General features: G+C 46.6%; 3 protein-coding genes across 3 annotated transcripts; all 3 read left to right on the top strand.

The window, feature by feature from the left end:
- The first annotated feature begins 1,638 nt into the window (after positions 1-1,638).
- Positions 1,639-4,933, top strand: LOC119287179 (receptor-like protein EIX2). The gene is made up of 2 exons (XM_037566703.1): positions 1,639-2,182; positions 2,285-4,933. The coding sequence occupies exons 1-2, from the start codon at positions 1,784-1,786 to the stop codon at positions 4,733-4,735; spliced, it is 2,850 nt and encodes a 949-aa protein (XP_037422600.1). The 5' UTR covers positions 1,639-1,783; the 3' UTR covers positions 4,736-4,933.
- A 6,533-nt stretch (positions 4,934-11,466) lies between these two features.
- Positions 11,467-15,709, top strand: LOC119287177 (R3H domain-containing protein 2-like). The gene is made up of 5 exons (XM_037566700.1): positions 11,467-11,875; positions 12,696-13,416; positions 13,938-14,313; positions 14,622-15,174; positions 15,259-15,709. The coding sequence occupies exons 1-4, from the start codon at positions 11,635-11,637 to the stop codon at positions 14,673-14,675; spliced, it is 1,392 nt and encodes a 463-aa protein (XP_037422597.1). The 5' UTR covers positions 11,467-11,634; the 3' UTR covers positions 14,676-15,174; positions 15,259-15,709.
- Positions 15,710-18,114: 2,405 nt separating this feature from the next.
- Positions 18,115-21,106, top strand: LOC119287178 (60S ribosomal protein L10a). The gene is made up of 5 exons (XM_037566701.1): positions 18,115-18,272; positions 19,041-19,260; positions 19,848-20,013; positions 20,489-20,694; positions 20,825-21,106. The coding sequence occupies exons 1-5, from the start codon at positions 18,268-18,270 to the stop codon at positions 20,876-20,878; spliced, it is 651 nt and encodes a 216-aa protein (XP_037422598.1). The 5' UTR covers positions 18,115-18,267; the 3' UTR covers positions 20,879-21,106.
- The last annotated feature ends 1,105 nt before the right edge of the window (positions 21,107-22,211 follow it).

Here is a 22,211-nt window from a genome sequence, read left to right as displayed (position 1 = left end):
TGGATTTTTTTTAACGCAATGAACATTTTTAACCATGAAAAATGATCATTTTTAATACACTGTGAGCATTTAAAAATTTATAGTAAGATAACTTTTAAAATACGTGATGGACAATTGTTTTAGAAAATATTGATTTTTGAAACTCAATGTTTCTTTAAACATGATGCATTTTTTAATATCACACTATGCACAGTTTTTAAATACACCATAAACATTCTGTGAAATACACAATGTCTTTTTAACAATGAAATAAGAACGGTGTAGAGTTTTTTTGCGAGAAAACTTTCGATCTATTCATCTTGTCATGTCAGTACAAAGAAAACAGAAATAGTAAAAACTATATCCATGTCTATAGATATAGATATCTATTTGATATTCTAAGTCTAAATACTTTTGTCTACATACTCGGTCAAAGTTTGTAAACTTGACTTTTCGAAAATCTATAGCTTCATTTATTGATAACAAATGTGTTCTTAAAAAGAATTGAAAACAAACAGGGTTGTGTTGGACCCAGCAGCCAGCGTCCAGTGGTGGGCTTGGACTGGACTTCAACTAGCTCACTCGCCAGAGGGCCCCATGGGCGATGCCGATGTAGCTCGCGCCTCCGCCTTCCGCCTTCCGCCTTCCGCCGTCTCCGCAGCAAGCAAGCCATGCTCGCCCTTCCTCCGGATGCGCCACTCCGGCGAGGAGTCTCAGCTCGCCACCCATAGCCGCACCTGCTGTTGGAGAGTCCTATTCCGGCTGCTCTTGTCCGGCGGTGGCGCCGGCGACGGCAGTTGCCGGAAGCAGGCCGCCGGAATCAGGTGGGATGTGATGCCGCGCGTGGTAACTCGCGGTGATACTCGGGTTCATATTCTAAAGAACTGGTGTTTCTACCGAAAATTGGTAAATTTTCTGGCTGCCAATCTTGCAGTTGGTTGTTAGTTAGGACTCATGATGCAGTAGATTCAGAGTGCTCAGTTGTGGAGCGATGGGGCTTCTTCCATTTCAGATAATTTCAGAGTGATGATGCGACGGGGTGACAGCCGAATCGAATTAGGATGATTTTGTTACCTGAGATCTGTTAGTTTGTGACGACCTTCTCTGCATCACAGTTTAGTGCAAGGTCGCACATCAGCTCAAAAGTTTCAGATTCTTTTTTGTTCAATGTGGGGTCCGGTCCCACATGTCAGTGACACAAAGGGGGGCTTATGATCGAAGGCGCACGAACCAGGGGGGTTATCATCAATTCCACCCTATTTCCTGTGGTGTGATTTCTTTTTCTTCTGTTCGTGGTGATACTCGGGTTCAGATTCCGAAGAACTGGCGTGTGTTTGTGTGAGCTATTGACACAGCCAAATCGAATTAGGATGCTACTGCTGCTGTGTGTTGCCATGTTTGACCCTCTTGATTGGGACCTGTTAGATAGAGACAACCCTTTTCAGGGAACTTAGAGGCAACCCAGGACTTTGGTTGAAAATTCTGAATTACTGGAATATTACGCTTTTTTTGTGTGGTTCTTTCTCTCTTGCGCGTAACATAATTTTTTCTGTGGATTCCTCGTCAGATGGCTCACTAAAAAGTAGTGAACTCACTGTCTGGAAATTACTCCATTCCTGGTCTCAGGAACACAAAAGGAAACAATTAATGGAGGCTCAAGTCTGATCTGTCCATTGTGTTAGCCTTTGATATAAAATGGTGATGCCCTGGTCCCATGTTAATCATTGGTTGGTGCCTCACTTTTGAGCTAATAGCAAGAAACTCCACCAACCACTGCTTCTGAATAACAAAAGTCAAACTGTGCATGCCAAGACCAAGACTTGGGAATAGCATATCATGGACCATATATTGTGCCTGTCTCTGGTCATTCCATTGTCGTTCCCTTACAGTAGCTGTTCTCCCTCTTCCAACCAATATGGCTGCTAAGCTTGGGCATCTAGCCCAAGGAGCTGCATCGGTACTTTGCCTGTTGATTTTCTTTGTAGAGCCGTCTGATTCCCGTGCTCAGGCGAGGATATCAGGTGGGAATGGAACCTGCATCAGCAGGGAGCGGGATGCGCTTCTGTCCTTCAAGGCGGGCCTTCTGGACCCTGCTGGCCGTCTCTCCTCATGGCATGGTGAAGATTGCTGTCAGTGGGCGGGAGTCCGGTGCAGCAGCAGAACAGGCCATGTCGTAAAGCTCGACCTCCGCAACAACTACGTAGTAAGTGCCTTCCAAGGTTTGTACACCATGCACTACTACAAGTCCAACAGCCTGAGCTTGTCGAGAAATGAGATGAGCTCTTCTTTGGCTGCTTTGCAACAGTTGAGGTATCTTGACATGAGCTACAATGACTTCAACCACATAAGCATTCCTGCGTTCATGGGCTCCCTACAGAAGCTAAGGTATCTCAACCTCTCGTCGTCAGGTTTCGGTGGGAGAATACCTTCCCAACTCGGTAATCTCTCAAATCTGCAATATCTTGATATTAGTGGGGATTATTACAATGTTCTGTACACGTTGGACCTCTCATGGTTGTCACATCTATCACTGTTGAGTTATCTTGACTTGACCGAAGTGGACCTCCGTGCTGTGCGGGGTTGGGTTCACATGGTTAACGGGCTTTCTTCTCTAAAAGTGCTTCGCTTAGTAGATTGTGGCCTTACCAGCATAGTGTCTGCTACTTCAAAATCAAATCTCACACATCTCCAAGTCCTTGATCTATCATCCAACTCATTTGACGCAACACTAGAGCATAACTGGTTCTTCTGGGATCTCACAAGCCTGAAGGAGCTTCACCTCTCCCGTTGTGAGTGGCATGGACCTATTCCTGAACAATTGGCAAACATGACATCCCTTGAAGTAATAGATTTTAGTGCAAATGATCTTGTGGGTTTGATACCGAACAACTTAGAAAATTTGTGCAGTTTGAAAGTGCTGAATTTTGATGATAACAACATTGATGCGAGTATTGGGGAGTTCATGGATCGGTTGCCATGGTGCTCATGGAGTACATTACAGAAGTTGTCAATGAGGAATACGACTATGACCGGAAACCTACCGCTAGAAGTTGGAGCACTTGGTAACTTGACATTGTTGAGTCTCGGCAATAATAAACTCGATGGTGTGCTCGTGAAGGAACATTTTTCAGGCTTATTGAATTTAGAGTATCTGGACTTGTCGGCCAACTCCTTGAAAATGGATATTGAACCAAATTGGATTCCTCCGTTTAGACTAAAGCACATAAATTTAGAGTCATGCACAGTAGGCCCCCGTTTTCCAGAGTGGCTTAGATGGCAAACTAGCATTGATTATCTTCTTCTTGGAAATACAAGTTTGGATGATGTTATTCCTGATTGGTTTTGGGTGACATTTTCCCAAGCTTCAGCTTTGGATGCATCAGAAAACATGTTGCGTGGTTCATTACCGTCAAATCTACAGCACATGGCAGCCATCAGTATTGGTCTGGAGAGAAATAATCTTACAGGTCTAGTTCCACGGCTATTCCCTATAAATATAACAAGCTTAGATCTCTCTTCAAACTCTTTCTCAGGGTCATTGCCAGCAGAGCTAAAAGCACCACAAATTTTTATGTTGTCATTGGCAGATAATAAAATTACAGGCACCATTCCATCATCTATGTGCCAATTGACTAGTCTAGCACGGTTGGACTTGTCAAGAAACAAATTAACAGGAGATGTTGTGCAGTGCTGGAAGGAGTCAGATAACAATTCTTCAGTGTCCAGAGCAAACTCTGCAGATCAATTCGGTTCTCGGATGTATAGTCTAGACTTGAGCAACAATGGTCTCTCAGGTGAATTCCCTAAATTTCTTCAGAGTGCCTCACAATTGATGTTCCTTGATCTTTCATATAATAGGTTCTTTGGAATATTGCCAAAGTGGTTACCAGAAAAAATGCCACGATTGGAAATTTTGACGGTGAGATCAAACATGTTCAGTGGTCGTATTCCCAAGAACCTTACTTGCCTTGAAAATCTTTATTATTTGGACATGGCCCATAACAATATATCAGGAAGCATACCATGGTTGCTATCAAACTTGAAAGCAATGAGAGTCATATATAAGGATGCAAATGACTATGTTTATGCGGATAGCATGCCAGTAATCACAAAAGGCCAAACACGTGATTATACTGTGGGCGTCTTCAGCCAAGTTGTGAATGTTGATCTGTCATGTAACAGTTTAACAGGACATATTCCAGAGCAGATAAGTTTGCTCATTGGGCTCACCAGTTTGGACTTATCAAGTAATCAGTTGACTAGCAAAATCCCAAACAAGATTGGTGATCTGAAGCAGTTGCAGTCCCTCGATTTATCCAACAACAAGTTTTCTGGTGAAATCCCGTCAGGTTTGTCGGCTCTAACCTATCTGAGCTACTTGAACTTGTCATACAACAACTTATCAGGCCCGATACCATCCGGGCCGCAGCTGCAAACTCTCGGCAACCAGATTGATATCTACATCGGCAACCCCGGTCTCTGCGGTCACCCTATCTCCAAGAACTGCTCTACCAGTACTACTGACGCAGAGCAAAGTGTCGTCCATGAAGATGCAGATCATATCGCGTATCTCTACCTTGGGATGAGCATAGGGTTTGTGGTCGGCCTTTGGACGGTGTTTTGCACCATGTTACTGAGGAGAACCTGGGCGATTTCCTACTTCCAGTTTGTTGACAAGCTGTATGACGAGGTTTATGTAAGGGTGGCTATAACTCGGGCTCGCCTGATGAAGAAGACCCGCAAAGATGCAGCGTGAGTGGCCTGCTTCATGCGCAGTTGAACTGCCCAAGAGATGTATGTTTGGTGTGTACTACTATATGTACTAGTTTCTGGTGCAATTATTAGCTACCTGTAAAAGGTATTTAATGTATTGCGACACAATATATTGTATGGTTGTAAACAGATTTTTCTGGTCTGATTGTAAACCACTCGATCATATAACTACAGACAGATATTCGCAAAAAAATATATATATATATAACTACAGACAGATGGATGATTTGAATCCTGCTGAATACTACGATGGCTTTTTTGTATCTTGGCAGCTAATTAACTCACACAATACATGCTCGTTGTTAGTGCTCAGTTGTATCCTCATGTCCGTCTCATGGACATTATTTGTTAGGATATGGCAGGAATGATCCAGCTTGCTAAGGTCCAGACAACCTGACGGCGAATTTCTGTGCTCTCTTTTCTTTTGAAATTTGATGTGCTCCTGGCTAGCTGAAAACAGAGGATTCAATGATTTCAAGTTGAAGACTGATTCTTAGGTTCAATCCAAGAATTCTTGGTGTTAACTCGGAAGTGTGCTCTTCAACCGTGGTTGCAGATATCCTTGGGGCAGTAGTACAAACCATCTGAAATATTTACTCAATATTTGTCAAGAAACTGGAGAGTCGGTGCTTGCAACAGTAGTCCCAAGCAAAGTAAGTTGTGTGGCATGGGGTTTATTTCTTGTTTACGGATGACGAGGACACTACTAGGTTAAATTGTGCAACGCGATTTTAATTCTTATGATGGGAAGAGTGAATTTTATTGTAATTTACTGTATGATAAGGTCGGACGTAATTGTGCAATACGATATCTGTCTAAGTGATTCTGATTTCACTGCAAAATGAGGCCATTGACCTTGCTTCTGTTGGTTTGCTTTGTTTGAAGTTTGTTGTCAGGTTCATGGATATCTAGTGCCTGTATTTGATCTTTGGCGCACCAACGGAATCATGAATAAGATAATTCAAATATAGTATTCAGCTCTTTTATGTTGGTTTCTAGGCATTCCTGTTTTGAAATATCTTTACTTTGGCCTTTTTTGAGCGGGAAGAAAATTGATGCCACGTTGAGAACATCAGGTATGTGACTTATTTTCAATCACAAGATGTGGAACGATTTCCGAAATTAAAAAAAACAATGTTCGATGATGGTTTGAGGTTTGAGCTGAATAAAGCTAACCTTGTGCAGTTGCCCCATGAAGATGATTTGAAACGGAAGACTGTTGGTTTGGTAACAGTTCTCTGGAGCGCTGTGGATACCTATGCATTCTGTCAGCTGCAACTCGTCTTTTTCTGTCTACTGTACCGATGCGCCGAATAGCAACTATGTTCTGATGCACCGGAGCAATTTGTGACTGTAAGAAGCTCATGTTGCTCTGTTTTTTGGTTTTAGTAACAAGCAACTGATAGCATGCATGATGTGCTGTAACGCTAACCGGAAGTGCATAATTTGATCAGTTTAATGTTGTCTTTTCCCCTGCCTGCATCTTCAGAGTCTGGTGACTTGCTCCTTCTCCATCTTCAGAGTCTGGTGGCTGCTATACTTCATGCCAGGTAGAGTAACATAGATTACTACTCCCTCCGTTCCAAATTACTTGTCTTGGATTTGTCTACATACAGATGTATCTAGATTCATTTTAGTGCTAGATACATCCGTATCTAGATAAATGTAAGACAAGTAATTCGGAACGGAGGGAGTATCTGGCATTTTCCTTCTCTTCCCCGGGTTGAATAATTTCGTAATTAGAAGAATGTTTCGGTGCTGTCTTTGATGATCAGAACTGTGAACGATTGTTGTAATGATGCGTAGAGTGATTTTTTTTTCTTGGCTATGAAACCGTCCCCAATAGTGTCAACCTTATTTATCTTCACATCTAGCCTCATCGTTCTCTGAACTTTATATGCAGTGTTCATCAGTAACAACTTGGTCGCATTTCTACCGGTTACTGTCAGCCTGGATTGGGCTCCTTTTATCACAAGAGCAAATCCAACTCTGAATACCTCTGATCTTAACTCTGTATATGTCACACAAAGGAGATATGCGTTGCATATGCCGGAGCATTGGCCACTAATTGCCTGTCGGCTTAATTACACCTTCTCTCTGAGCTACTAACTGGCATTGTTGGTGATGTCAAAAAAAAAAAACTGGCATTGTTGGATATAAGAAGAACCATGCGGACATGGAGTTTCTACACCCAGGAGCAAATGCTCCAGGTGTGAACAGTAAAATCAAAAAAATTCTGAATTTTTTTTGTGGCATACACTCGCAAATGTTTGTTGTGCATGCAAAATTTCATCGCAAAATCACATTGGTGGAAGGCGTGGTCAAAAAACAAATCGATGCTCTGAAAATGTTAGTCACAAAAGCATTTTAAAGCTCTGCTTTTGTTTTGTTTTTTTGGCACGACTCCCACCAATATGATTTCGTGATGAAATTTTGCGTGCACAACAAACATTTGTGAAAGTATGTCACAAAAAAATCAGATTTTTTTGAATTTTTTTGATTTTACTGTTCACACCAGGAGCATTTGCTCATGGGTGTAGAAAGGTACTTCCGGAACCATGCATCATTCTAATGTCAAAAAAACAGTTATCAGTACTAGTGTCGGAGTAATCGACCACGGGTACCCCGAGGACGGCAAGACAATATTTCAAGACATCGGGGCTAGCAAAGCCCCTCAGTCCGACTGCGCCAGCCAGCCGGCTGCTGACTGCAGCCCGAAGCGACATCGACAAGACCCCGACGTGGCGGCCATACCGCGGACGAGACAATTGTACCCGAGCACTATTTACGTGTCATCTCAGCCATCATGTATAGTGTCACTTGTCCCCTGTCACTATTTATGAAGTGACCCAGGGGACAAGGATGACACCCACCATGTCTAGCCCATGCCACTACCTAGCTTACATCCTAAGCTACCTCACACTATAAAAAGAGGCACACATCCATCCATCCAGGGGATGGACACTCACGGTCACAAGGCCTAGCATATACGCAAGCTAGCAAGCAAGCTAACTAGCAACCATCCATCCATCCATACACACATGGAGACAAACACACTCACGGCCACAAGCCATAGCCATGCATGGCCGGCCACTAGCATGCCTCATACAGGCATATCCGAGGCCAGATGCCTATGGCACTGACCTCAAATACAGCTCTAGGAGCAACTCTGTACCAAATATACTAGATATACTCAGACATGCAGCAGTAGGAGTATTATCTCTCTGAAGAGCTCCGAAGCTGGGTAAACTACCGCGTGCTACTCGCATACCCGCTCCCGGTCCTATCAGCAGCAGTCTTACCCACACACTAAGCCCTTGTGGCATCTGTCGACTCGCAAGCCCCCCGTGAGAAATACCACGACAACTAGTATTCAGGGAACAACAGCACGAACGCCAAACGAGGACATCAGGTCTCACTGCCAAGCCAAACAGGTATTTTGTTTTCTCCAACAGATTCATCAGTAAAAAGTAGAGACAAGGGAACAAATTAATCGGGTGGATGCACGGCACGCCAGCATTCGACACAATTGTAGGCGTCATTGGCAACTTCATTTCTTCTGCGTGTTAAATTATAAAACTTCCGGAAATCTATGCTCAGTAAATCTGTATATATGAAGAAAAAGATACTTTCTATGATAGACAGTAGAAACAATTTGAGAAATCTATGAGCGGTGCTGGTGACATTGGAGCCAAGAACCGGCGCATCAATTCCGTCAAGGGAAACAAGGATTGGCGCCGTATGGGCATCGTTATCGATGATAAGTTTGATTTGTAGAATTGGCCATCAGGCGACCATCCATCACACAGAAGTTGACAAAGGTGACGTGTTCTGAAAGCTCAAGGCTCAAGTGGAACAAACAGAAGAGCAAGCAGATACTGTGGTGTAGATTAGCACGCGCACACACCAAAAAAAGTTTCAGAAATTGACTGTCAGGCCTTGGGAATGCTGTTACTGGTCACTATTTGGATTTATGTGTCATTTGCGTTCATGGGGGTTCAGAGAATTAAACGAAAGAAGATGAAGATGCAAACATCTCAGGATAAGCTTATGATCATAAAACATACTTCGCCACTTCAGTTATTTTAGCGTGATTAGTCAGCAAAGAAGTTTTTTTTAGCTTTATGTATTGTGATTAAATATTTGTAGTTACTTTTATGTTGCTCTCCAGTCGTTTACTTTTGTCCAAATTTTTAGTTTTGAAAATAGCTTCCCATGCATTCTTAAAGTTCGGGAGAAAATACAGGAGAACCTAATACTTGCATGAATATGAAATGATTCAATCTTGTCTCGTAATGTCCAGGATAACTGGCACATGGGATTATTTTTCTTTGCTGGTTTTATAAGTTTTCTCCTAGTTTTCTTTTATTTTCTCTTATATGTTTTATTTTAAAATTCCTGAATATTTTTTGAATTTGCAAAAAAATGTGCTTCATGAATATTTTCACACTCATGAATGAATGTTTTTGAATTTAAAAATACTTTTTAATTTGCAATTTCTTTTGAATTAGTGAACATTTTTTGAAATTCTGGAATACTTTTTTGAATTTTCAAACATTTTTCACATCTAAGAACATTTTCTGAATCCATGAACATAGTTGAAATTCATGAACATTATTTAATTTTTATTTTTGAAAACTCACGTAGCCTTTATGAACTCCTCCCATCATAGTGTGCTCCATCACATGAATTCCTCGTCTCACGTCGAGTTCGATGCTCATGCTCATATCTCGAGTGAGCTATGCATCAGCAAGAGCTAGAGCATCCTGCATCCAATAGCACTTTATCGGTGAAGCACCGTCATGGATCAACCGCACTGTCCTAAGCGACTCCGCAAGCCCGGCGTCCGAAGGAGATGGTGGCACTGGAATGAATTCGACTGTTGCACTTGCACTTAGTGCTGGAGAACAAGTGTTTTATACACATGACAGCCTTAGTTTGCAAGTTGCGGTAGTGTCTTTTTTTATTTCAAGAAAAATGCCAGCAAACTAGTGGAAAGAAGCCAATATGATTTTTGTCATGAAGTCATATGTGGCTGTTTGATTCCCCTGGTCCAAGTTGCATCCATGTAACTTTAAACTTTGAATAGAGCTCTCTCGTTTTTCTCAAAAAAAAGAGAAGGAAAAAGCTAGTGGAAAGATAGAAGTGACGGGGGCCGAGCCGAGCCCAGCCCAGCTCAGCCCAATGAACGAGTATGGTGAATCCGGTCCGGAGAGGAGACCCGAGTCTGACCCGAGTAAAGCTACGGTTGGCCTGGACATATATATACGCTAAGCTAGGTTTCGTTTTCCTTCGGATCAAGCGAGCGAGAGCGAGAGAAATCTCCAGTCCACCAAATCCTAACCCACTAGGAGCGATCGCCGAGAGAGATTCAGCGGTGGCCGTCGAGAAGATTCAGTTTGCCATGCCGATGGCCGCCGAGCCGGAGGAGCCGTCGTTGGTCGTCAAGGCGGGGTGTGGCGGCTCCACGACCAAGGCGTCGGACGAGCCGTCGTTGGTCGTCAAGGCGGGGCCGAGGGGCGCCGGCATGCCGGAGCCGGGCGAGGTGGACTACTCGTCGGACGAGGAGTTCGACTCGGACGAAGACCCGGAGGTGAGCTACGCCAAGATCTGCGAGCGGTTCGAGCGGCGCACGCGGGAGACGCTTGCTGCCCTGCCATGGCTCACGTTCGAGTCCGATGCCTCAATCCTCAAGAGGCAGGAGTACCAGGAGCTCAAGAGGCAGCAGCAGGAGGAGCAGGTTTACGTGGCGGTCTGACTGCTATCTATCATCCATCCATGTATCAGGTCCAAGAAGAGGGGGGAGGGCTAACTCACATCACCACCACTCACAAGCAACCCACCCCACCGATTCCCCTTTTCCCATCGAGCTCCCGTGCACGGCACTGTCGCAGGCTCGCAGCCTGACACTAGCCTAGGGGACGGCGCCCGCATCGAACAGGCGACGCGCCTCCTCGAGGTGACCGGCGGCGGAGTGGCGCAATGTGCGCGGTGGCGGCTGGGGGAGTCTCGTGCGCGATGGCGCTCGAGCTCGTGGAAGCGCGCGCCCACTTGTGCATGCGTTGGGAGCTCCTCACCTCGTCGGCGGGGTTCTACGTCATTGGGGTCTTCTTCTCCAAATTCCATGCAGGGGGTGCGCTCCGAGTCCACCTTCCTCTGCAAGCTCGTCGCGAAACCGGTCGAGGTGTCGCCGTGGGGCAGGGGCTGAGCGCCACCTGCTCACCCACGCTGACGCGGCCGGCATCGGGACCGCCTCTATACGTGAGTACTTGCACACGTTGTCCTTGTCAGCGCGGCCAGCACCAGGCGCCCCGCCCCGGTGAAGACAACCACTGACTAGCACGTGCCCGAGGTGTTTCGCCGTTGTTTCACATCTTCCACCACCGCCCTTCCCCACGACAACGGAGGAGGTCAAGGACGGGTCCTGAGTTCGAGCTCGACCATGGGCGACGCACCGCACGACATCGGAGGAGGTCAAGGAAGGCAACGCACCGCACGTAACGTGCCGTGGGCGAAGCCGAAGCCGAAGCGCGTGATGGAGAGTAGACCGCTACGCGTACGGCAGGCACACACCACACCAACCCCGACCGGACCCGGCACGTGCACCACGAAATCCCCGAAACGCCCCTTGTCAGACGAGCCAGGCGTGGGGGCAGGACGGTAACTTCGCGTGCCTGCCACTAGATGAGATGAGATTCCCTTCTTCCTCCCCACAAATCCAGACCAGACCAGGCCAGAGGACCAAACCCTAGCTAGCTCGCCGCGCGCAACCCTCCCGCCAGATCTCGCCGTCGATCCCCGACCTCCCATGGCCGCTCCCGCCCCCCGCCTCGCCGGCTTCTAGTTCGCGAGCTAGCCGCGCGCGGATCGGGGTAACAAAGCATGGAGGAGGACGCGGCCGCGGCGCCCGACTCGTGGGAGACGGCCGACCTCGACGGGGCCATGAGCCGCCTGCTCCTCTCCTCCTCCTCCCCCGGTGGCGCCGCGCGAAGGGTCTCCTCCTCCTCGCCCGACCTCGCGGACGACCACCAGGAGCAACCGCAGCAGCAGGCCGACGATCCGGTCGCGCAGGTCGACCAGTTCCTCCGCGAGGCCCTCGAGAAGCCCCGCGAGCGCCTCCAAGGTACGGCCCCGCCCCGCCCGACCTCGTTTCCGCGGCTACTCTTCTTACTAGATTCACGGCGTCTCTTCCCTAGTTTTGGTTGCCGCGAGTCGCGCTAGCTAGCTAGCTGGCTAGCTTCCAGGTAGAATTCCAGGTGCGCGGTGAGGAATTTGGGAAGCGTGCAAAGTTCTCGCGTCCTTGTTTTAGGCACTGCGCGGTAGGTAAAAGGTCAGGTGCATCCATAGCCAGTGCTAGCTCTGTGGTTTGTCGTTCCAGGTAATAGGTTTGTATGTAAGTACTTGTGCAGGACAAGGAGTTCGTGTACGCCTAGTTGATTTGAGCCGCGCGTTCGGTCATGTGCATCCACAGGTGGTGTTAGCTTGTATTCTGGTGTGCCGAGGCACGCCATGTGTTCCTGCTGGAAGCCTGGGAACATGCTGCAGAGCATCACAATGCAACATAGCTCCGAAGCCTGTCCCTTCCTGTTTGGGATTACTTGGCCATATTAGTCGAACTGCGTATTGACAAATTGTTTGGCGATTTTGTACTAACTTTTGGACAAGAAAATGCCGTAAGACGTGTGCTAAGCTAGCAGCTAACTTGTGTGTTCGTCTGGGTTGCTCTAGTATCATCATGTCAGTTATTTAAAACATTTGTACACTCTTGAATTGTTCCATAGGCAGTTGCTTTACGTTGATCGGATTCCCCCCTTTAACCTGCTATGTTGCATCATGTTTCTGCATCTTGTCTTACTATGTGACTAGATTCCTACATATAAATATGAAAAGTTGAACATTGCTCGAATAGTTTTATCTCATTGCAATCTCATCTCTCATTGCAGTGCTACGGATGGAGCAAGACATTCTGAAGTTCCTTCGTGACCCTGGGCAGACGCAGTTTGAGTTCCAGGGTCTTCCGACTTCGTACCTGCGCCTCGCTGCGCACCGTCTGGCACAGCATTATTTCCTGATATCGATCGCCCTGCCGGATAACAGCCTGCCTGACGGAACCAGTTCGCGGATCATCCTTCGCAAAACGTCAGCTGAGTGCCGATTGCCTGCTGTCCGCCTAGCTGATATTCCAGTTAATCTCCCTCAAGAAGAGAGCAGCGCTGTGGCCACCAAAGTAGCTATTAAGCAAAGGCCTCAGAAGAATCAGCATGGCGGCGCAGGCGCAGGTGCCAACTCTAACAGAGGCAACCTTCAGAAAAGCGTCGAGGAGAGGAAAGAGGAATACAACAGGGCACGTGCTCGCATATTTAACAGCAGTAGTGGTAGCACTAGTCCGGTTGATGGAAGACCAGCTGATGAAGTGGTTTTGCCCAACACCCTACATAGGTCCACTTCCTTGGAGTTGAACTCAAACACCAGGTTCGGTGAATTGACTGAAGCTACCCTTGAAAGGAGTTTGACTAGCACCGCATCTAGCAGCAGATCAAATAATAGAAGCAGGATTGACAAGGAGCCTCCAGTCAATAGGGGCAGGCAAGGCAATAGGGTGGCGATATTTCGAGACCGTGACTCTGATCGCAAGGATCCTGATTATGACAGAAGCTATGACAGGTTTGTTCACATAACACAGTTTTTATTGTTGCTATCTGAGCTGGAGTTTCCTGTGTCATAATCAGTAGGACCTGGTTTTTATGTTGCCTCAGTGTAGTTCCATGTTTTATGGTCTGGCTGTGCTCTTTAATTATTCCTAATGCACTTTTTCTCCTTAAACCACCAAAGTATGTGGTTAAGTCTGTGATCTGTCATATTTCTTAGGACTATTGATAGGATCTGTGAAATTAGATTTGTACATATTAACTTCGCATTGATTGCCGATGATTGGAGGGAATTCGTGTGAAACATGTAAACAATATATTTAAAGTGGGTTCAGTGGTGAAAAATCATATCAAAATATTTCACTTGTTCTGATGAAGATGATTAAGCTATAATCTTACTATTTCAGATACTTGTCAATCTTATTCTAAAGAAGTATATATACGTGCCAAGGTTTTAAGCTTATTATTATGTTCTTATAAACCCTTTTGGATATGGACTTTATGACAAGTTCACTCACCGCTAAATGGGCATTGCAGGTATATGCAAAGATTTGATCCTGGATTTGGATTTAATGGCGGCGCGTACACCATTCAACCTTTGTATGCTCCTGCTGTTACCTACAACACTGAGTTCCCCCAGCTTGGGTCACCACAAATGTCTCCTGTTCCTGTTGAACAGCAGCAGCCCCATCCAATGGCTCAGCACATGCCTGGGCCCTGGTCGCCGGCTCAATCACCTAATGCAGTTGGCTACAGGCCTCCAGATGGTGTTATGCCACCCTACAGTCCTGGTCAAGCTGGTGCTCCTGTCAGATCTTCTGTTTTCATGCATGCTTCCCAGCAATATGCCATGCCTTCACGCCCAGGGGTCACATTTGTACATCCACAGGATTCCATGCGACCATTTGCACAGGTCTGTGTTTTTTCCTATCATTCGTACTGAGCTGATTTCCTAGAGTAATCTTTTGATAGCCATGACTGCCTATGACTGTCTTACTTCCTTTTTATGTTTTTGGCATTTGGCATACAATCTTCTCTTTAAGCAAGCCAACTTTTGTTTTTTTGTACCTCCAGTGTTCAGTGATAGATATTTTTCTAATGATTTAGTTTCTATATTTGGAGATGTAAAATGTTACCTAGGCAGTATACACTATAAATTGAATCCTAAACTATGTACTTGCAGAGTTTCCTTCTGTCTTGACTCACCCCATGTTTTTGCAGACTCACCACCAACAACAATCTGAAGCTAGTCTACGCTTTGCCCGGCCCCGGTGAGGGGCCTGGGCGTGCCTGCTCCTGCCAGCATGGGCTGAACTTCCAACTCAAATCGGATGAGATATCCTTCTCATTTCTGGCTGGCAGGAGCAGGCATGAAAGAACCGAGAAGCGCCGGGCCGAGCTAGTCATTTGCCTGATCCCGTCATGCCCGTGCGCTTCTCGGTGTTGTTCCTCCCTGCACATTGAGATGCAGGCGGGGCACGATACTCCTTCATCGGTGGATTAAACTGCAGACAGTTGCGTGGGCCTCAGAAGTCCATGACACATGGAAAGAAGCTGAGAAGTCTAGGGCAGAGCCGGTCGCCGTCTCGCCCTTGCTCGGGTTCTTTGTTCTTGGCGTTGCTGCTTCCCCTTGCATACTTGAGATGCAGGAGGGGCACATGTTGCCGCCACTGGCTCCTCGGAACACGAGTGGCGCCACGTGAGCTGCAATAGAAGAGAAGAGAAGAGAATGGCGTGGGGACATCCAGCATGTGGATCGACAGCCGGGACCTGGGTTAGTCCAGTGATCTTTGTGTTCTGCTTCTTACACTTCATCCTTTTGATGATGGGACTAACGATGACGAACTGCCATGTGCAGCTGCCCGACTGGAGCACTAGGCCCGGCGCTTCTCTTGCTTCTAGCCGAAGCCGCAGCATGGTGGCTTGAAGCTGCGCGGCATGATATGGTGTGGAGGCAAGCTGCATCGACTGCCGCCCGGCATGCCACCCTTGCTCCCAGTGTCTGCAGGGAACTGCCGCTGATGATGATGATGACGACGACGAAGAGTTTCCAGTCCTGGCTTTGTGTTGTCTTAAGATTCTTGTTCATTCAAACTTGGTAGTAGTAGTAGTAGTAGTAGTAGAGTACCAGTATCTGTGTCTGTACATGGTAGCAGTTGGGGGTCACTCACCATCGACTTGTTTATTAATTAACTATGTCGTTATCAGGTTACAACTTGAGTTGCAGCTGTTGTTAAGCTCCATTAGTGCTTTGAACTGAATTCGGTTGCACGTATGTACGTATGTATGCATGTGTGGTTTGGAGTCGACGTGGTTCTTACATAAGCAGGCCATCGTTGGTCCTGGCTACTTCCTCTGTTTTAAAATATAAAATAGATGATCCAAGTTTGTATAAATTTTAGTAGTAGGCCATCGGGTAAGTTACCCTTGATTGAGTAATACTAGTAATACTCCGTGCAAGAATTGTTTCCATAAAAAGAAATCATCATCAGTATCTCTACTCCTAATGTCTGAGTTGGTAGGATTGCGTCCATGGTTTATTTTCGTCTGGTTTATTTTCGTATCACATCCCACCACCATATCTCATCAAGTTGTTTTTTTTACCTTCACAATAAAAACTTTCCTAACCTTTCCAAAGTTTCCTAACTAGACACATTATAAACGGGAAGGAATTGATAGCACGTTACCAATCAATAAAATTTAGTTTTATGACAATCAATTCTAAATCTTAATCTCTACTCCTAATGGACGAATTGGTTGAATAGTCCCACCATTTTCAACCGGTTTATTTTCAACCGGTTATTTTTCGTCTGGTTTATTTGTCCCACCTCCCATCTGGATTGATAGCCTTTATGGTAATCAATCACAATTAATCCACGTATGGAAAGGTTATAAACTCAGAAATCTCATCACCGTTTTTTTCGTCATCCTACCACCTCTGCTCAGTATAACCGGTACAGGGAGGAGAAAAGAGAAAAAAAAGCCCAGCTCGCACGACCTTCCTCCTCGATCCCATCTCGACCTCCGTCCCGCCGCCACCTCCTGCCCCGCCCCGCCCAGCCTCACCGCGCGCCGCCCGCCGCCGACGCTCCGCCCACCGCAGCCGCGCCCGCACCCATCTCCCATCGATGCGCCACCATCTCCTGTATCCATGCTCCGCCGTCTGAATCCCGCCGTCGAGTCTGTCCTGCTCGCCGTGGCCAATGATCGCATCGACCGGGACCGCATCCCTCCCCAAACGGCGGCGATGACGGAAGGCGCCGCCCAGCTCCTGACTGACGGAGTCGCCGGGTTACCGCTCCTCGGGGCCAGCCCCTCCCCCGTGTCGGGTCGCGCATCGGCTTGGAGGCCCCTCGGGGCTGCCGCCGATGCGGGAGTCCTGCACGGCCGTGGGGACTGGGGACCAAGAGGCGGGGCCCGTGTCGCGCTCCTGTTGAGGGCTTGCTGGGGTTGGCCGGGATCTGAGCCGCCGTCGATGGATTTCTTGCAGGTTGGCTACATGTTGCTTCGGATTTGGTACTATCCCCATCTCCCTCTCTCCCTGGACAGCCGTGGACAGGCGGACGTGCTCCTACTCCTCACAAGGCACCCACATTCTTTATTAGCAAGCCAATCCAAAACTTCAGCATGCATTTTTTTTTTGAAAGGACAATTAAGTATCTTTGTTAGTAACATCTTTGTCAGAAATTAGAAAAACGCTAGTGCATTAGTTGAGCTAATCAGCTAGCTTCATCTCTTGGATTATGAATTGATAGTATGGCACATGTTGTATCGTTATAAGCAATTTTTGTTAGGAGGTAAGATTTTAGTGTCGTACTCGACCACGACAAGCAGCAGCTCGCGAAGCCTTTGCAATTCATGTATTTACAACATTTACAGTTCATCCAGTTGAATCCTTATATTGTAATTCTATTCCCTACCCTTTCTTACTTGTAGGAAATTCAAGTGTGGTACACATGTGAGTATATTCTCCTTCCCTCTGTTGTATGCATGTGGTCATTTGTTATCCCGATTAAGAATCAAGATCCACTACATTCTTGAATATTGAAGACTATTTTAGTTGCTCCAGATTAAATTTGATAAATACAATTTCCTTGTTGGTTCCATCTGAGTTGTATTATTGATTTGGGCAGTTTTCAGTAATCTTAAGCCGTCTTCAGATTTTAGCTTCCTCAATCATTCTGAATTATTTAACCTCAGTATGAGGTACATGTGTTCCAAAGATTAATCCTGAGAAAATTGTAGCATGTGTGGTTTGGAGTCGACGTGCTTCTTACATAAGCAGGCCATCGTTGGTCCTGGCTACTTCCTCTGTTTTAAAATAAAATAGATGATCCAAGTTTGTATAAATTTTAGTAGTAGGCCATCGGGTAAGTTGCCTGCTAGGATTCGACTTTGAAGACTCAACACGAACAGCAACTCTGCTAGGCCATCGGGTAAGTTACCCTTGATTGAGTAATACTCCGTGCAAGAATTGTTTCCATAAAAAGAAATCATCATCAGTATTACTAGTACTTTTTGAGGGGAGGATAAGGATTTGGAGAAACCATCAGCGGCACTCCTCTTGGGCTGGCATGGCAAGCACATTCCCACGGCCCATCGCCTCGTGGCATCGCTATCTGACGGCCGCCTCTCCCTCCAGGCACCGAATCCAACGGCTGGCAGCACCCGCCGCCCGACCCTCCCATCCCCAAAGCCTTGGGCAGCTGCCCGAGGCCACGAGCGCCACAGCCACTCCCCCCTCGCGCCGCACCCTCCCCAAACCCTAACCAACACCAGGTAAGGCCCCCGCCGTCGATCTCTCTCCCCGCCGCCGCTCATCTCATTCTCACCGCGTTCTCCCTCTGCCCGCCGACCGGCGACAGCCATGAGGTAACGCCCGCCTTTACCGACCCCCCGGTTCCCGTGCCCGTTGGTTTCCTCGCCTGCGCTCGCTGGATGGACGGATTACCCCGCCGAAATCGTAGTCGTGCCTAGAGATCCGCCCGGGCGGAGAGGGGCCGAGATGGATACATCGCATCGCGCGCCTTTTGGCCTGGATGAATCCTGATGAATATAGACGGCGTTTTGTGGTTGGTTCTGAGTGCCGGGAGTTCACATCACATGCTGGGAGGTTGGGTTCGTGGCAGCTGCATCGTCTAATTTACCTGGGATTTACGTACATGATTTTGTGGTACGATCTCTGCCTGCCTACTGTGTGGGCTGTGGCTGCGTCAGACACTGGTCCCGTGCTGTCTATTACTTTGAAACGTTACCGAATTCGTGGCTTGCATCTGTCAAGTGTTGTAGGGTCAGGAGCTCTTCTGGTGAATAGATGGTGTTTATACCCCTTTGTGGCGGCAATTAACATGAGGAGATTGGGGTTTTTTGTAGCAGTCCTTCGCCTGGTTATCCTGGAATTCACCAGATTTTTAGTTACTGTGTGATTCATTAGTGACTAGACTATTCATGTGCTACCTGTTACCTGTTGGTTGATAGCTAAAGTATATTCATTCAAGCTCGTTTTGCCGAGGTAGTATGCCAGCAGTTGGTCGCAAGTGTAGGAAGTAGTTGTAACTTGTAAGAGCTGTTCAGATTTGGGATGGATGTTTTGCGCTTCAAATGCCATCCTTTTTGACGACGTATGCTCTGCTTTTGCAGTAAGCTGCAGACCGACGCCCTCAAGGAGGCCATCACCCAGGTGGTGGCGGACGCCAAGGAGAAGAACAGGAAGTTCACCGAGACCGTTGAGCTCCAGATCGGCCTCAAGAACTATGATCCGCAAAAGGACAAGCGTTTCAGCGGCTCTGTCAAGCTGCCCCATGTCCCTCGCCCCAAGATGAGGGTCTGCATGCTCGGTGACGCCCAGCATGTGGGAGAGGTATGGCCCGCCGGCTGCTACTATTAGTCAGTTCTTCTTTTTGTCTGTAACATTTACTGGCTGTGAGGATTTTGGCTGTGCTGTGAGCAATCACTGGTTGTGGGAATTTTGAGCTGTGCTGATATCTTTGTTACATCTAATAAATGTTACTTGCACGCTAGTATTGTGGGCTCTTTAAGATGATAGTAGTGTGATACTGCGATTACACTTTACTCTTTACATGAGTTATTATTTGCATCATGCTGTCAGAATGTGACCGGTGCTAGAACCTTCTTTTGTTATTGTATAGGTGTCTAGCTACAGGGGCATAGCTAGGATTATTATTCATCGGGTCCAGCTCTGCTAAACAGTGGGATTAGTTCTTTGCTTAGTCTTAAGCTAGCTTATTCTATAAGCAATAAGCAAAATTTATTCGGTTCACTTGAACCCAACACCAATGAGTGGCTCTGCCCATGCCTTGCTAATATGACAACTAACTTTGTTACATCTTCATGAATGCTATCTATATGTAAGAACTGTATTCTTTGAAGTGATAGATGGATCAATGTTCTTTTAACCTTCCTCATAGCTTATTCTCCTGATTGCAGGCTGAAAAGATTGGTCTTGATTCCATGGATGTTGAAGCTCTTAAGAAGATGAACAAGAACAAGAAGCTTGTCAAGAGGCTTGCCAAGAAGTACCATGCTTTCTTGGCCTCAGAGGCTATCATCAAGCAGATTCCACGTCTCCTTGGTCCTGGTCTCAACAAGGCAGGCAAGTAATCTGATCTGTCTCTGTTAGTTTACTTGTCTCTCAGCTGGTTGGTTTACTTCTCATGGTTAGAAGTTAGAATACCATTTCTTTGGTTGTCTTCATGTGGATGTGTGCGTTACATCTTTTCTATCATTGATCTATTATTAGTTTTTGTGATGGTTTTATTTTTAGTGTGAACCTAGCTGAACCTTGTAATTTACTTGCATTTTGTCCTTGTATGGATTAAATGTATGCCATATGGTCTTGTACAGTTGCAGACAACCCATTTGATTCTCATCTGCATCCATGCTTTCGCAGAACAGTCTATTGTGAATTTTGACATTTGTAGAGCTTACTGCATTATATGGTGTTCTAATATTCTATGCTCCCATCTGTTTGCGAGTTCATAGTTCATACTTGTGTGCATAACATAGACAGCTTCACCATCCCTGTTCTGATCCTGCATACTGAGTGTTGTCTGCTGGTGGCATTGTAGGCAAGTTCCCGACTCTGGTTTCTCACCAGGAGTCTCTGGAAGCCAAGGTGAACGAGACGAAAGCCACAATCAAGTTCCAGCTCAAGAAGGTGCTGTGCATGGGCGTCGCGGTGGGCAACCTGTCGATGGAGGAGAAGCAGATCCAGCAGAACATCCAGATGAGCGTCAACTTCCTGGTTTCCCTGCTCAAGAAGAACTGGCAGAACGTGAGTCCCATTCAGATCTCACTCCCTCCGAGTTTCTGTTTCACTTCCTCTCGTGTCTAGTGCAAGTGATTAGGCCCAAAAGACTAAATTAGACATGGCATGACGTTGGTCATTGCATTTGTTTTTGCAGGTGAGGTGCCTGTACATCAAGAGCACCATGGGGAAGCCGGTCCGTGTGTTCTAAAGCCTGTACCCCTACCGCCCATCTATATCAATGCTACCTAGAATACTGGACTTCCTTACTATGTTTACGCATAAATATGTCGGTGTCGTGTCGTAGTTTTTATCGAATTTTGCGCGTGCCTGGTGAAGATGACAGAACGACCACTACTGTTTCTCTTGAGTTGTGATTCTGCTGGAGTGATGTGTTCGATATATATATATATGCTGTGGATGCATGTTTTGTACCCTTGTATGTTTGCCCACTATGCAATCTGTTTGTCTTAGTGGCTTTTTAGCTCAGTCTATATCTATACCAATATGTATGGTAGGATTAACTTAAGACGTGAGCCGTTGGATACACTCTGAACCGTTGGATTGGAGTTCAGCCTCCGCGTAGACGTCTAACATGGCATTTCTTAAATCCTTGTCTTCTCCTGTAACTGAGGCCTCAGATGGCAAGCACAAGATGAAAAGCACGTGAATAACAGTAGTTACAATTGATGTGTGATATTAATGATGAGGCTTGTGATTGCTCATGCAAATTAACCACATCAACAAACAAATCAGATACATGAATAGTCATCGTGCAATCTGCTGGCAAGAAACCCAAATTATCCTGATTTTGTTTTAAGAACTTTTTTATAACTAATTTGGAAGCTATATGACCTAATGCATGTTTTCAAAACTATCACCCGTCAGCCTCTATAAGTCGAAGAGCAACTTTTCGGTCCACCCTAGGCCGATGTGGGCTCTTTGTTCTCCTGTTGGCCGAAGAGGGGCTGCCGGTGGGCTGGCGACCGAAGAGATGGTCTTTGGCTTACCAACATCGAAAAGGTCTTCGGCCACCCCGTGACCGAAGAGGTCGGGATAAGGCCGAACGGGTCTTCTCCGTCCTCTCGCTCCCCAGTTCTTCCTTTCTTGTTGCTCTCTGTTTCTCTCGCCACCCCGCGTCGATTTCCTCCCTTTTTTTTCGCATCTAAAACGAAGAAAGAGTAGACCGTAGCCATCCCCGGCGGCCTACGATCATTTTTTTCCTATGGGATAGTTTTTTCGCGTACAAGTGAGGAGGAGCCATGGTGGGGGGGAGGTTGTTCGGCTGGGGAGGAGGTGGTGGTGAGGAGGAGGTGCGGTTGGGGAGGAGGTAGTGAGGAGGAGGTGCGACTTGGGGGGTAGCCAACCTCCGGGAGCCAAGGGGGGCGGCGGTGGTGTTGTCCGGTGGTGCAAGTACTCCGCGAGGTGGCCGGTGCAGCTGAGTTGAAGAGAGGAGCAAGAAGCAAGGGACACATGCGTCGAAGGTATAACCATGTTGTCACAAATTTTATCCGAGTTGTACAGTTTAGTTAGTGTAGATAAGT

The sequence above is a fragment of the Triticum dicoccoides genome, chromosome 4A (genome assembly GCF_002162155.2).
Source record: "Triticum dicoccoides isolate Atlit2015 ecotype Zavitan chromosome 4A, WEW_v2.0, whole genome shotgun sequence".
NCBI classification, from domain to species: domain Eukaryota; kingdom Viridiplantae; phylum Streptophyta; class Magnoliopsida; order Poales; family Poaceae; genus Triticum; species Triticum dicoccoides.
Note: the sequence above shows the minus strand (reverse complement) of the source record. Positions and strands in the feature narration are given on the sequence as shown.

Coding starts and splice junctions, on each gene's coding strand:
- LOC119287178 (XM_037566701.1), top strand. Junction 19,261..19,847: donor ACGCCCAGCATGTGGGAGAG/GTATGGCCCGCC, acceptor TCCTGATTGCAG/GCTGAAAAGATTGGTCTTGA. Junction 20,014..20,488: donor TCCTGGTCTCAACAAGGCAG/GCAAGTAATCTG, acceptor GTGGCATTGTAG/GCAAGTTCCCGACTCTGGTT.
- LOC119287179 (XM_037566703.1), top strand. CDS start 1,784: ATGCCAAGACCAAGACTTGGGAATAGCATATCATGGACCATATATTGT. Junction 2,183..2,284: donor ACCTCCGCAACAACTACGTA/GTAAGTGCCTTC, acceptor GCTTTGCAACAG/TTGAGGTATCTTGACATGAG.
- LOC119287177 (XM_037566700.1), top strand. CDS start 11,635: ATGGAGGAGGACGCGGCCGCGGCGCCCGACTCGTGGGAGACGGCCGAC. Junction 13,417..13,937: donor TATGACAGAAGCTATGACAG/GTTTGTTCACAT, acceptor TGGGCATTGCAG/GTATATGCAAAGATTTGATC. Junction 14,314..14,621: donor CCATGCGACCATTTGCACAG/GTCTGTGTTTTT, acceptor ATGTTTTTGCAG/ACTCACCACCAACAACAATC.